We start from the raw sequence: 14,054 nt of genomic DNA, 5'->3' as shown, positions 1-14,054 counted from the left end.
TGTTTAGTTTTTGTTATAATAAAAGTTAAAAGCAGACGATTGTAGGAAGTTTTGTTAATAATTCATTGACGTCGAGAATATAGGAGGAGAACAGATGATTAAGTGATAAAGATATACATAGCTAGAGACGACGGGGAAGCAGCAGACATATAATAGCAAAAGAGAATAAAGTTGGTGTGAAGTTAACTACTCTAGAAGTGATAGGCCTAATGTTTAATATGTTAGAGTGAAACTAACAGAAGAAAAAAAAATAATAAGAAATATTAAGAAAGAATAATTTTATTCTGTCAAAGCATGGTTCTAAAGTAATTGAATCAGCTTAAGTGCACTTTGACAAAAGGAGCACAAGATCTTCAAAAGAAAGAAGACCAAATGATTACAGTAACTCGTGCCACAATTGTAAGAGAATCACATAGAATACTAGTGCAATAGAAATAGAGAAGATAGTTCGGCTTGTCAACTGAAATTCTAAAGTAATTAAATAGACCTAAGTGGATATTTGACAAGAAGGAGAGAACTACATATATAGTACTTATAATATGTCCATAATACTTATAGTGTTGAAGAATTTATTGTACATATGTTAACTTGTTCTGAATATATATATATATTATTTTGAAAACAAGTGAAATGCATGCTGTTTATTCATCATTTATTTATCGCTAACATGTCAAAGAAGAATCCTAAGCTAAACAACAACATAGTATAGATTTATACTATTAAGAATATAACTAAAAGCCTTTTTATTTTGACAATTGGCAAAGATCAGATTTTAAAATTCTGACATATTAAAACTAAAAACATAGTTTTAAAATGTAATTCTTACATAGATAAATTAAACAAAATTAATTCGAAACTAATAATATACTTTATACTTCCATTAAGCTTACCTATTTAGGTTCATTTAAATAAATAAATATGTATATTAGGCCTACTACAGTGACTTTTTGTTAAAACGGTAGATATTTCGAAGTAACCCAGTAACAAGATTTTTTCTTTGTACTAATGTAATTTTATATGAACAACACAATTTAATATTGGTGTATTCTGAATAAAAATGTATTGCTAATCTGACCTCTTATAATTTTCTATACAGCAGTTATGGGTTGAAGAGATTATTGAAGGGATATTATACTGGAAAATATTACCTTTTTAAGCCCTGCTAGTGTGGATACAATGAGAGACAGAACGAATTCTCCGGCAGACTTTGTCTCCTCACTGATTGTAGGAAGTTGATTTTGCACTAACAGTTTAGCACTGTAGTGTTTTTTAACATCTGTAGAAAAACAAAGAAAAATAGTTCTAACATAAAAATATGTAAACACATTTTTAACAGCCTAAAACACAAAGAAAAATAGTTCTAACATAAAAATATGTAAACACATTTTTTAACAGCTATAAAAACACAAAGAAAATAATTCTAACATTAAAATATGTAAACATATTTTTAACAGCTATAAAAACACAAAGAAAATAATTCTAACATAAAAATATGTAAACACATTTTTTAACAGCTATAAAAACACAAAGAAAATAGTTCAAACATAAAAATATGTAAACACATTTTTAACAGCTATAAAAACACAAAGAAAATAGTTCTAACATAAAAATATGTAAACACATTTTTTAACAGCTATAAAAACACAAAGAAAATAGTTTAATTCAAAATAAGAATAAAATTACTAAATGAAATTGGGATAATTCTTACTTTTTTTTACATTTTAGCTTACATTTATTATTTTTTTTTAATGATGGATATATATGGGTACTGGATTGGTTTACTTTGAAAATATTTATATAATCACAAAGATTTAATTTCCTACCTTCAAAACACATCAGAATCCCTCTGAGAGACTTGACAAGCTGTAGAACTACCACTGGTGACGTTTTCAAAACTCCCTTATCATCAGGTACACCTATAATGTATCAATAAGAAATTTGCAATAATAATAAAATCAAATCATTTTCTTAATATTGACTTCTGAAGATTTTTTTCTTACAAATCTAATCTTTGTTCAGAATTAACAAAAACATGTACATTATTTAAGAAATTGTTGTTCAACTGGCAAAAACACCTATAATATACTGGTACAACATATAAGCTGTACAAAATTATGATGTTTTGGTAACATTTCAAAAATACAATCTAATGAAGCTAAAGCTGAAATGTAAAAAAAACCTACCTGTAGTGTATAATGTGAGATATCGCTCCACTCTACTAAAGCTCCCTCTTAATCGTGCTAGGGTATGTTGCAGGTTAGTGTGGATTTCCGCGAGTCTTGCTAGGTCTCTGCTCCCACTGGGAGGTGGATTCTGAAAACTTGTATTTCAAAAAAACAGAAATTAGTCTATGAGAAGCCAATTTAGGCTAAAACGCATTTTACTGAATGAAAAATGGATTTCACATTTATCTGAACTTTTCTTAAAAAGCTAATGAATATAAAACTTATATACTGGGTAAAGGGATAAAATTGATTAATATTGAATATCATTAACACAAGTTTTTGTGTCTTGATGACATGATACTGTTTAAAAAATAACTTAATTGCAAATAAATTTTAAAGTTGTGTTATGAAAGTATCTGTACTACGTTATAAAAATTATCTTTTACATAATGATTCAGAATTTTAATATTTTGAACATGAATCACACCATATTCACACATGGGCAAAATAGCTAGGTCAGAAGCCTCTAGGATTCAGGTATTAGTCATTCCTAGTGTTAAACTACTAACAAGTGGGAAAGTAGTCAGCACACAGCATCTGCTGCCACAAGGTTTTTGACCAGTTTTGAATTAAACACTGAAATTGACCATCCCTGTTATGTTTAGCAGCATTGTGGTGCAAACCCTGAATGTTCTGAAAAACAACTCGGCTGAACATGCTAACCACTATACCACATAACAATTCAGAGTGTCTAAAAATGTATAGTTTAACAAAATTGCTACCTGACAATAAAAAAAAACACATTTTTGTAAGATTCTTTAATATATACATAACAGATTTTTTAAAGATTCCTCAGGATTTATTCTTTTTGGTTCAAACTCAAACCAACAACTGTCTTGTAATCATTTCAAACTGATCTTCACATACCTATTAACATTTGCTTTATAAAACCAAATCACATTACTTGTTCTGAACTAATTTTTAAAGGTACCCATATTTTTAGGATGTCACTTACCACAACAGAACATAAGGAAAAAGTTTCTCTAGGTATCTCACGTACCCCGAGTAGGCATCAGATAAATCAGACAGGTTTCTTCCCACCATCTGTATTAAAGAATAAATTCATTGTACCGTAGACATGTGGAAAATTTTCTTTTTAATATAACACTCATCAAAATAAAAGATGACATAGTAAAAAAAACACAATTTACAACAAATCTACTCCTAGATTACCCTACCACAAACTAGGCTTTTCATTAATATTCCTTAATAGTACACAAGGGTAATTTGTAACCAACACCACATGAGATGTCTCCATAAGGTTTTAACAGCAGATAAAAGCACTTTGAAGCCTACATCAGTTTCTTAAACATATTTTATAAACTATCTGTGCACCAAAGTGTTAGTGGGTCCATGACTTCATTGGTTACAGGGATAATAAGATATGTCATACACACACACAAAATTAAAAAAAAAACATAAATATTACAATTAACCTCACTAATTACTGCTTGCACCCATTTACTTTACATAGAAAATTACTGGTCAATATTCTAATAGGAAAAAAATATAAAGTTACTCTATATGATGCAATACTTGAACTTAAATAGTAGTAAACAATACAAGTCATCGGTTTGAGAATTTATAGAAAATAAGATATCAATAGCAATTTATAACCTATATCAAATGTTTTACTTAATAGTACATGTATGACCTACACCAAATAAGATGTCTTCACTAACAGTTCACAATAACAATTTATAACCTATATCACAGGTTTTACTTAATAGTACATGTATGACCTACACCAAATAAGATGTCTTCACTAACAGCTTTTTCCATCCAAAAGTTGTACTCTTCTTCAATTTTTTTCAAATGTCCACCATTTTCTGTAAGTAGCTTAGAAAGCTAGAAAAAGCGGATGTTGTATATAACACACATCTCATTTTGCTTATTTTAGAAATTTCAATACATTAAAGTGAAATGTGAATAAGTATAAAAAATCTAAACGAACCAAACAGTTTTTTTGAGTGGTAAAACCAACAACTTTACTTTTTAATTGAAAACAAAAATTACAACCTTATGAAAAAAACGTTTTCTCAAACTCTAATTTATCTTCTGTTCTTAGTTTTACTGTAAATGAAATACCTTATTTTTTGAATATATATAAATAATATCTTATAAAGCAGTTGTATGTCAGTAACACACCTTGACAAGATGTCCTGGCTTAGATGACTCATTAACCCGTATTACATCATTCACCCAGGCAGTAAAATGGTTTCCTAAAGCCCCCAGGGCAACTACTACATCAGGTAATGCATTACCCAATGCTCTGAGAGATGTTTTTAGTAACTTCTGATGACGCTGAAGTGAAACTGGTACATTTAATAAGTTCATCTGCGGGTCTTCTAAGAATATAAAAAAAATATCATGTACTTAAAATTTTGTTTATATTTATTGCAAAACAGCTAAGGCTACCTGCCACAATCTCTAATTTGGAACTACTGAACAGAGGTAAGACATAAAGCCAGCAGCACCCTATCATCCATGCTGTGGGATTGACTGTTACTGTAATAATGAACCCACAGTTTAACGTGTAGGGAATATTTTGTGGTAATGTTCAGTTTCAAACCTAGCTTCTCAGCTCTGCAATCCAGAGTTCTACCACATGGCCAACTAGCGACTCTGTATTTAAATTAAAACTCGATGTTTATATAATATTATGATAACTAAGGTTTAGTATGAAAGAGCTCAGTGGCTCGTCTCTATGAATTGGTATGAAATTACTTCCTACTAATAAACTAGGCTGTCCTTCTGGAGGTTTGAGGTGGCATATATAATTTGAGTTAATTATTATCAGGTTACATTTATCTCAATGAATGTTTCATTTCTACAAATTCTTCAGGAGTGACTCTCTACTTACACTACTGGACTCATAATGGCTAACAGACTATGCATTTTTAATTTTATTCTATAATACATAGAGAGAGAGAGAAGGAAACAAGTTCAAGTGTTTAATATTATATACATTGATACAAAACAATAATATAAAACAACAACATGAATGGGAATGCACAGCCTAAGATTATAGCGAAATTCTCTCCTGATGAAGTTGTAGAAATGAAACATTGAGTGAAATAATATACAACTTTGTTCTGGAGGTTATGGTCATTTCTTTTTCAATCTACATGTATAGGTTACTCCATTTGGCTCTTCATGGCATAACATAAATTATTTACATAATTAACATTAAATAGAATTAATTAGCATTAAAAAATTAAAAAGGAAACTCAAACAAATAAAGTTACAAATCTATATATGTTAATGTGAATTCTGATACACAAATTTTACAATTTCTCCTGTCAATAAGTGAAAATGGATAATTCACAAACTCAAAAACTAAACCATGGTAAAAGGCTTTAAAGCATGACTGCTATTAACTTTAACCCTTAAATACATGCAATAACAATCCATCATACAAAACAAAAAGTAAGTTTTTAGTTGCAAAAACGTAATCAGCTGAGCTTTAACTTTTAGTACAAGAATATTATAAAGAATATTCAGACTTTACAATTCTTTCCCTTTTTGTCCAAACTATATTGTAGAATGTATGATAAAAGATCCCCAATACTAAAATGGTGAAATATGCATATAGGGTCAATGGCTCTTATTTTGATTCACTGGAATAAAGGGAACTTTACGTTTTTGCAACTAATAATAACTTACTTTTTCTTTTGTGTGATGGGTTGGTATAGCATGTATTAAAGTTAACAGTGGTCATGCTTTAAAGCCTTTTACCATGGTTTAGTTTTTGAGTTTGTGAATTAACCATTCACACTTATTGACAGGAAACATTGCTAAATTTGTGTATCAGAATGCACATTAATATATATATAGATTTGTAATTTTATTTGTAAAAGTTAAAAAAAATTATGTATTTAATGCTAATATAAGACAGGGTTTATGTAAGTAATTTATGTTATGCTATGAAGAGCTGATTGGAGTAACTAAGTGGAAAACTTACATTACCCTATATTTACATGTATATTCTCATAAAACACTGGTTCCTTTTTTATGGACAACAGTTCATATCACTGAATGGGAAGTAGCTTCAGTACGTTAGTATCAGACTACTACGTTTTTGAATAAATGAAAATTTGTGACAGTAAATGAGAACAAGTCTTCCAACATTGGAAGTAATAATATCAAACAGAATTTATTTATAAAAGGTGCACAACAATTCATTCAGCTCACATAATGTAGTGGTTCCTTTAGTTACTTACTGCATTTAACACTAGTAGTGACAATTGTTAACTTTTCCAACATAGGCCAAAGAGATTTTAACTCATAAGACTTTTTTTTCAAATAGTGGAAGTTTAATAGTGAAAGAATATAAATTACAAAAAGTTTTTCTGAAGTTTTACACCGATTTAAACTAACATATAATACAGACACTGAAATCTTTACTTCCTATAAAACTACTTTGATGTACTTAATTTGTACTTACTGCAGTCCACAAACCCTGTTTTGTAACCATTTACATTAGAAGTGGTTTCTTTCTTCCCTTGAAGTTGAGCTTGAAGGATTTTGATTTCATTTTCACTTGATGAATAACAAAAGAAAACTTTAACTGAATGTATCTTAACATTAAAAATAAAAATACAGCTGTATAAAAATAAGTAACTACATATACAAAACATGTTACTTGATTGAAGTAATGTATTTAGCTTAAAATCACCGAAGAAAATAATTAAAGATATTTCTTTTTAGGTTTAACATCTGAGCAATGATGGTTTTGTATACGTTCACAACTATAATACTTCTATAAATCTAATAAATAAAAAATATTAAATTCACGTTTAACTTCTATCAACTCTCACTTTTACTTTTCAATTAAATTTGAATCAGATCACAATGCATAATTTCACCAAAATATATGTCAAAAGTAAGTTTTTACACACCGAATTTCTTCTTTCATCGTCATTTCTTGGAAATTTCGCTCAAAGTTCCGAAGTTTTACCTAAACAAAAATGTATTATTATTTGTCTAGAGGACAACAATAAGCATCACACAATATGATAAACAGTGATTATGATCAGTAAAACTTATCCAGCATGTGCACTTTCATGCTGAATACTTATAAGAGCAGTTAACAAATACATTTAGTTTCTCAAACTGAAAGTACAAATGTCTTGTGTAAACTCCAAGTCTTAATGTTCCTAGCATAAAGCAGAATAAGTCCATCACAGCTGTTTTTGTTTTCTACTAGCTACTGACATAACTTCAGAAACAAACATGTATATTGAAATGCTTAATAATCTTATACAATCTATAAAAACCATAAACTCAAGACAAAAACAAAACAGTCAGTCTTTTCTTTAGAAAAATTTATTTTGACATACTAAAGTTAATATTTTCCTACACTAAAAATGCATTTCCGATAGATACCTCTGCACATAAAATAACTATGTCTCTCGCACATCTGCCTATGAGTTTTGCATGCCACTAGCCTTGAGCTAACTCTCACCAAAAATTCATGTGTTTAACATAAACTGCACTGGTGCATGATGATATCATCATGTGACAATAGTCCTCCACCAATGGGAGGGCAATACAATCTCCATGTGCTGTAACTCCCCTTAAGCACTTACACTCAAAATAACTTCAGTCTTAAAGAGGCAAGAAGAAAGTGCAGTGGAAGTGGGGAGATTGGGTGGGAATGTGTCAAGAGGTGAGTATTTATCGGAACTCCAATTCAGATTAGGAAAATGTTAACTTCTGATAGGATACTTCACCTCCTCACACAGAATAGCTAGAATCCCACAATGAATTGATGGAAGTGCCATTGCAAAATTAAACCTGGATGAGCTCCCTTCAGAAAGCACCCAAAAGCAAAGCCCATGGAGTGTGACATTTGATGGCAGGGGCTCTTTAATTGTTCACCTGTGGAAGACCGCACCTTGTCTAGACCTGGAATGTAGAGGGAGAGGAAAATTAGACCCAAGTGTTACAGGGATGGTCAAAATAAGAACATGACTATCTGAGCACTTTCACACAAGGTTTAATGTGGTTAAGGCATGATCAGACCTTACTCAACTGGACAAAATCAGCCTGCAGGAGGATGACATTCTGGCTGTTTAAGGGATGACCTGCATTACACTGACAGCATAACCACTGCCTTACTTCTGATCACATTGTGCTAAGTCAAATCAGTGAGGAACTATTCATGTTCCACCACTCCAGTGGCTAGGAATTGATAAGTGTCTTCTGTGTTCCACTTGAAGAAGGGGAGGAGGATTCATGTTGGGTAGACCCAGAGGAGTGCCCAGATTCTCACTGAACACCTGCCAGAAAGGTCTTTTACTGGAAACAGTGCAATGGGGGACTGTAAAACCATATATTTAAAAGAAGTGGGCAGTCATTTTCCTGGTGCCAGCTTTTTGCATTATAGTTCATGGAATGGTATGGTTTGAATCAGCCAACTGAGTAATTTTCTATACCATGAGGATACTTTTAATGGTCTTGCCGAACACCTTATTTTAATAATGGGTATTGGTACAGCCACGGTGAATGGTCTGAGTGCTTTCCATTACCCTTGGCCCAATGTGGATTTTGGGAAGTAAGTACACTCAGGGAGACAACATCAGCCACCTGGTGGGATCCTGTTAGATGAAGATGGAGTGGAAAAGAAAAGAAACTTATCAATCTCAAGGACTGTGGGTCAATTGTAGAATGGCAACTTGGGGTAGTCAAAATCCTGCAGAAGACAAAATAGTCCAATGTTGAAGGCAATGAAAGATGAATGTGTGGGGAGTTGGCCATATGTCCAAGGGCTGGCAAAAATGAAAACCAAGAGAGTGAGACGGGAAACAAAGGATATGCAAAGAAACATGAAAGAGCATGTGAGCATCAATATCCAAAGAATAATTCAACAAACGGAGGAGCTAACAGGCCCAACCAATAAGGATACAGTATGAGAGGTCCCTGGATTAAGAGGGATCCCAGGGTAAAAAAGACAATGGTGGGGACTCCTAAAGGCAGAAGTTTATGCCAAGCAATACCACACAATCCAAACTAGACATAGGACCTGATATGGATAAAAAAAAAGCATAGAGGTGAGAGATGGAAGAGAAAGAACGGTCACTCTCAAAAATAGGCTGAAGATAGATGGTCCAGGTAGAGAAGTAAGAAGTGCAGTGTAATAGTGTGTAAGAAGCATCAATAGCACAGATATCTGAAAAATGGAAACCACCAGTGAAAAGGAGAAGGAAGGAAGTCATAAGAGAAAAGTGGTAGAAAGGCGGAGACTGAAAACCATTATCGAACAACCAAGTGAAAAGGCAGAAAGGAGGGTCATAGTAGGACAGCCAGGAGGAAAGGGTGGTGGATGGATCAATGATGAGTAACCTACCATTTGCATTGACAGACAAAATGGAAGCTCAATATGAATGGGATAATAAGAAGTCTACACATTCAGAGAGTCCAGCCCTAAGGGTGATGGACCGAACAAATCCTACATGTGGATGAAGGGATGATATCCCTGAATGAAAAAAAAGGGAGGTGTGAAGTAAAAGTGAAAGAGGGGGAATTTGATAAGAGGAATGGGTTTCTGGATGCCAATCAAAGAAGCAGAGGAAACTGGGGCTGAGCTAGCCAAAGAGACTCCACAAATAGGAACCAACATGAAGGAGTGCTGCTTATCAAGGCAAGGCCCTGAAAGAAGAGTCAAAGAGGTGGCTAGGCATACAGTAAAAGGTTAAATCAGTCCTGGCTGAAAGCATTGACATCCAGAACGGATGAGGAACAGGGGTCTAGAAGAGATGGAGCTTGGAGTTGAGAGGAGAGGCAAAGGCATCCATGAGAGGTGTGTCCGACCAAGAGCAAAACCAGTAAAAAAAATCCTGAGGTGGGGAGACCACATCATGGGCAGAATGTGGTCTGGCCAAGAGAAGCAATATGCCACCAGGTTCAAAGCTCCCAGTACAAGACAAGTAACAAGACAAACTCAATGGGAAAGAACCCAGAAGAGGAGGTCTAACACCTGAGAGCAAAGAGCCCTGAAGCAGGTGCCCCCTCAATGGGTGAAGAAACAACTGTGGAATTGTCAGGGTGTATTATGACTAACTGATCCACCAGAAGAGAGAGAAAATGGGAACATGCTTGATGAACAAAGAGAAGTTCAAGCATGTTGATGTGAAATGAACACTCTTCCTGTGTCCAAATACCACAAAATATAGTATCATTCAGAAATGAACTCCAACCCATAAGATAAGCAACTATGAAAAGATGGAAATCTGGTTGGGTGTGTGTATGTGATGGAATGCCAACTATGGTACTGGCACAGTCTAACCATCAAGAGAAATGTTGGAGAAGAGGAAAAGTGAGGTTCTCCATTGAGGACAATGGAACCTGAGAACGATTCCACTGGTCCCACAAAGTTCACTGGAGGATGTACATGTATGCAAGCCCCAAAGGAATGAGTGATTCTAGAGAAGCCAGAGCTCAAAAGCAAAAGAATCTCATGTGCAGGACAATAATGAGAAGTGAAAACCACAATGACCAGAAGTTCAATAGCTCGCAGGTGAAGAGGTGAAAAAAAGAGGGAATAAGACTGCCCCATCTTTTAAAAAACACTTAAATGGAATATTCTTTGTAATAATGTAACTGGTTTTAATGGTGTTTTTTATTTTCATAAAAGTTAGTAAGTTTCATTATTACAGTACCTCTATCTTGGCTCTTTCATCAGTCAGTTTGGATATGGTTGTCTCTTGTTTCCTGATGACCTCATTTAAGATATGTTCTTTCAGGGCCAATTCATCTCGAGCCTCCTGGAGATATCGTGACAATTCTTCAATTTGCTTCTTGTGTTCAAGTTCAGCAGAATATACCTAAAGAAAATGAAGGAACAGAGATAAAGCCAGTTATTTAAGTTGGATTGCTCCGGTCTTGCCAAGTTCATGATATATTATTTTCAAGTTTACGGTGTGCCTCTTCGTGACACCTGTACCTAAACACACACAAGTTCAAGTAATCACCCATATAAATTTCTAACATGCATAGACTGCACACAATGGACCACTAACTCAGAGGCACCAGTAGTCTTTTCTAATGTTCATTAATGGGTACTATGGTCATTTGGGTAATGTATTACCATGTGATTGCCCTAATATTTGGCAGTTATAACCAGCACAGCATAGTGAGCAAAAAGCTGGCCATCCATTGCAAAATATATGGTTTCACATTACATTTCATGAGGAGAATGTTAATTCAAAAATCTTAATTAAGCCTAGAAAAAAATGCTTTATTTCCTATTACATGCTGAAGAAAAATAGTGTAGGTATAAAGGCATTTCTTTTTATTTAAATATTTTTTACATCGTTGACAATAGGGTAGGTAGGCAGAGTATTGAGCTGATTTTGCCACAGTATCCTTTGTTCTACTGATACTTTCAACTTCTGCAGGCATTCTGGTTTAGGCCTACAGTGAAATTCAACTGATTTAACACTTAATGTGTCTACTAACTGATCTATCCCAATGTCCAATGAAACTTTGCTTAGATCATTAGGTGTTGATGTCTGCTAATAATCACTCAAATCTAGTTTAGGATGGTATGACTAACACGTCTTTGACTGTTTGAGTAAACTGTGACACTGTCTTTTTTGGGAAAATGTGGATAATATTCTAGCTGCCATGAAGAAATGTTTGACATTGCCTGAATGGAAGCTCAGCTATAATAGGCTGAGTGTGTTGACACACCACACCGACTAACGAATCAGAAACATGGTTTCTCATGACCTTCACCTTGCACAATATTGTAGCAGATTGGTGCAATAATTTAATGAAATAAAATAAATTAAACAAATGGTGTTTCTCATTAGGTTTGGTCTAAAGTCAAATTTTTGTGTTTTGGAAACCACTGAAAAAACATCAGGGGATGGTTGGGTAATAAGAATCAAAGCATTTCTTTTTTCTAGGCCTTACTAAGAACTATTTAACTCACTGTTCCTTTCATAATAGACCATGGCTACTTGTGATGACGTTTTTAAAAATTAAAATACTTAAGGAAAAAGAGGCATAAATTACTGCTTTTTTGGCTAAAAGAGAGAACTTTTCTAATGACCAAAACTAACCATAAATGTCTTAAATATGAGGTAGGCTAGGTCTAAATTTTTAAAATATTCTAATGTAATAGTCTTAATTATTATATTTTCTGTACACCCAATTTGTGATAATGAAGGGGTACACTAAGATAAATTTACATACCATTTCTGAGAGACAATGATCTCATTGTTATGACAATTATCTAAATAATGTTGTACAATTATGTTAGTCCTAGTTGTCCAAATTAATTCTATTTTGTTCTTGTATTGACCTCATCTTTCCTAACTATGACAAAGAATACACATAACAAAAATCATAAAGTGAATGACTGTAATATGATTTTGCACAAAAAAAGTCAGCAGCTTTCACTGCAATAAGAACAATTTTTCAGGCTATTGTTTGTTTGTTGAATTTTACGCTATGTTACTTGAGGTCTATCTGTATTAGCTGTCCCTAATTTTGAAGTGATAAGTGCTAACTCTTAGGGTTACTCTTTTACCAACAAAAAGTGGGATAGACAATCACATTATAATGCTCTCATGACTTAAAAGGCAAGCATGTTTGGTGCAGACTGATTTGAATGCCATAACCACAGTCTCTGCCAGGCCTAGATCAGGTTAATATCAAATTTTATGTATAATGGAAGAATAAACAATCTTATACCACAAATACTTGTCCTTGGTCCTTTTTTTTTATCATTCATCATAACAATATATACATAGCAAAGTATATAGTTTTACCAGAGGAATCAGGTTAGTGTACAGTCTCTTGATTGGCATATAACTGATAAGTTTCCAAAATCATTTTTTGTTTCTTTCCTGTATAAAAAAAAATTATCGTTATTTCTCTCAATTTTTTATTTTATCCTTTTACCAAGCTTTCCACATTTTATGGATCGTTTCACTGCATGCACTCCCTCTAGTTATGTTCATGCAAAAGTCAGATGAGAGTGCACATAATTATGAATAGACAGATCCTCACACCAGATTTTTTCAGTTTATTTCAAATGTTTTGTTGTTGAAATATTCCAAGTTACAATATATAAGCAGATATAATAGTTCAGTGGAAATATTCATGCCTTCTTTGTCTCTCGAGCCTAATGAAGTAATCAGTTACATAACAAAAGGGATCAATTTTCACACTCTGCACTTAAATCTAAATGATGTTTCTCTACTAAAATAGATTTATCAATGCTGTAAGTGGTACCAGCTTTCAATCAATAAAGATGTGTGTGAACCAATTTTCACACTCTTCACTTAAATCTAAATGATGTTTCTCTACTAAATATAGATTTATCAATGCTGTAAGTGGTACCAGCTTTCAATCAATAAAGATGTGTGTGTGAACCAATTTTCACACTCTTCACTTAAATCTAAATGATGTTTCTCTACTAAATATAGATTTATCAATGCTGTAAGTGGTACCAGCTTTCAATCAATAAAGATGTGTGTGGAAAATATATTCTATCAATAACTGAATTTGACGTTATTTCTAAAACTTTAACTTGTAAACGAGAAAAATAAAAAAACTTCATTATATAGAATTAGAATCTAAACACTGTAGCTAAATTAAAGGTAAGTACGTGAAAGTTAGGTGAGAAAGTGGAAACTGATAATCCAAATTATACAATGCAAACTGCTACCTTATATACTAACAAGTTTCTTTAAGAATTTTTTTATTATAATAATAAAAAATGATATTGAATATGGTCTTATTTAACAACATTCTATGGTATTTCAAATTTAATTAACGTTTTCACTAATGATCCAGTTAATTTACGATATATAT

The 14,054-nt window shown here is 32.8% G+C and overlaps 1 protein-coding gene across 2 annotated transcripts in view; it reads right to left on the bottom strand.

The window, feature by feature from the left end:
• The window catches only part of LOC106470699 (protein phosphatase 1 regulatory subunit 21-like), a 40,395-nt gene that overhangs the window by 11,691 nt on the left and 14,650 nt on the right, over positions 1 to 14,054 (bottom strand). For both annotated transcript variants that reach the window (XM_013931265.2, XM_022399333.1), the window contains exons 6-14: positions 10,889 to 11,053; positions 7,127 to 7,185; positions 6,673 to 6,767; positions 4,374 to 4,573; positions 3,972 to 4,073; positions 3,181 to 3,269; positions 2,184 to 2,320; positions 1,824 to 1,916; positions 1,149 to 1,276 (exon numbers count right to left, since the gene is read on the bottom strand). In XM_013931265.2, coding sequence (XP_013786719.1) covers positions 1,149 to 1,276; positions 1,824 to 1,916; positions 2,184 to 2,320; positions 3,181 to 3,269; positions 3,972 to 4,073; positions 4,374 to 4,573; positions 6,673 to 6,767; positions 7,127 to 7,185; positions 10,889 to 11,053 — 1,068 coding nt within the window. The remainder of the gene's footprint in view (positions 1 to 1,148; positions 1,277 to 1,823; positions 1,917 to 2,183; positions 2,321 to 3,180; positions 3,270 to 3,971; positions 4,074 to 4,373; positions 4,574 to 6,672; positions 6,768 to 7,126; positions 7,186 to 10,888; positions 11,054 to 14,054) is intronic.

The sequence above is a fragment of the Limulus polyphemus genome, unplaced genomic scaffold (assembly GCF_000517525.1).
Source record: "Limulus polyphemus unplaced genomic scaffold, Limulus_polyphemus-2.1.2 Scaffold4168, whole genome shotgun sequence".
Taxonomy (NCBI): Eukaryota; Metazoa; Arthropoda; class Merostomata; order Xiphosura; family Limulidae; genus Limulus; species Limulus polyphemus.
This window is presented reverse-complemented; position numbering and strand designations above follow the sequence as displayed.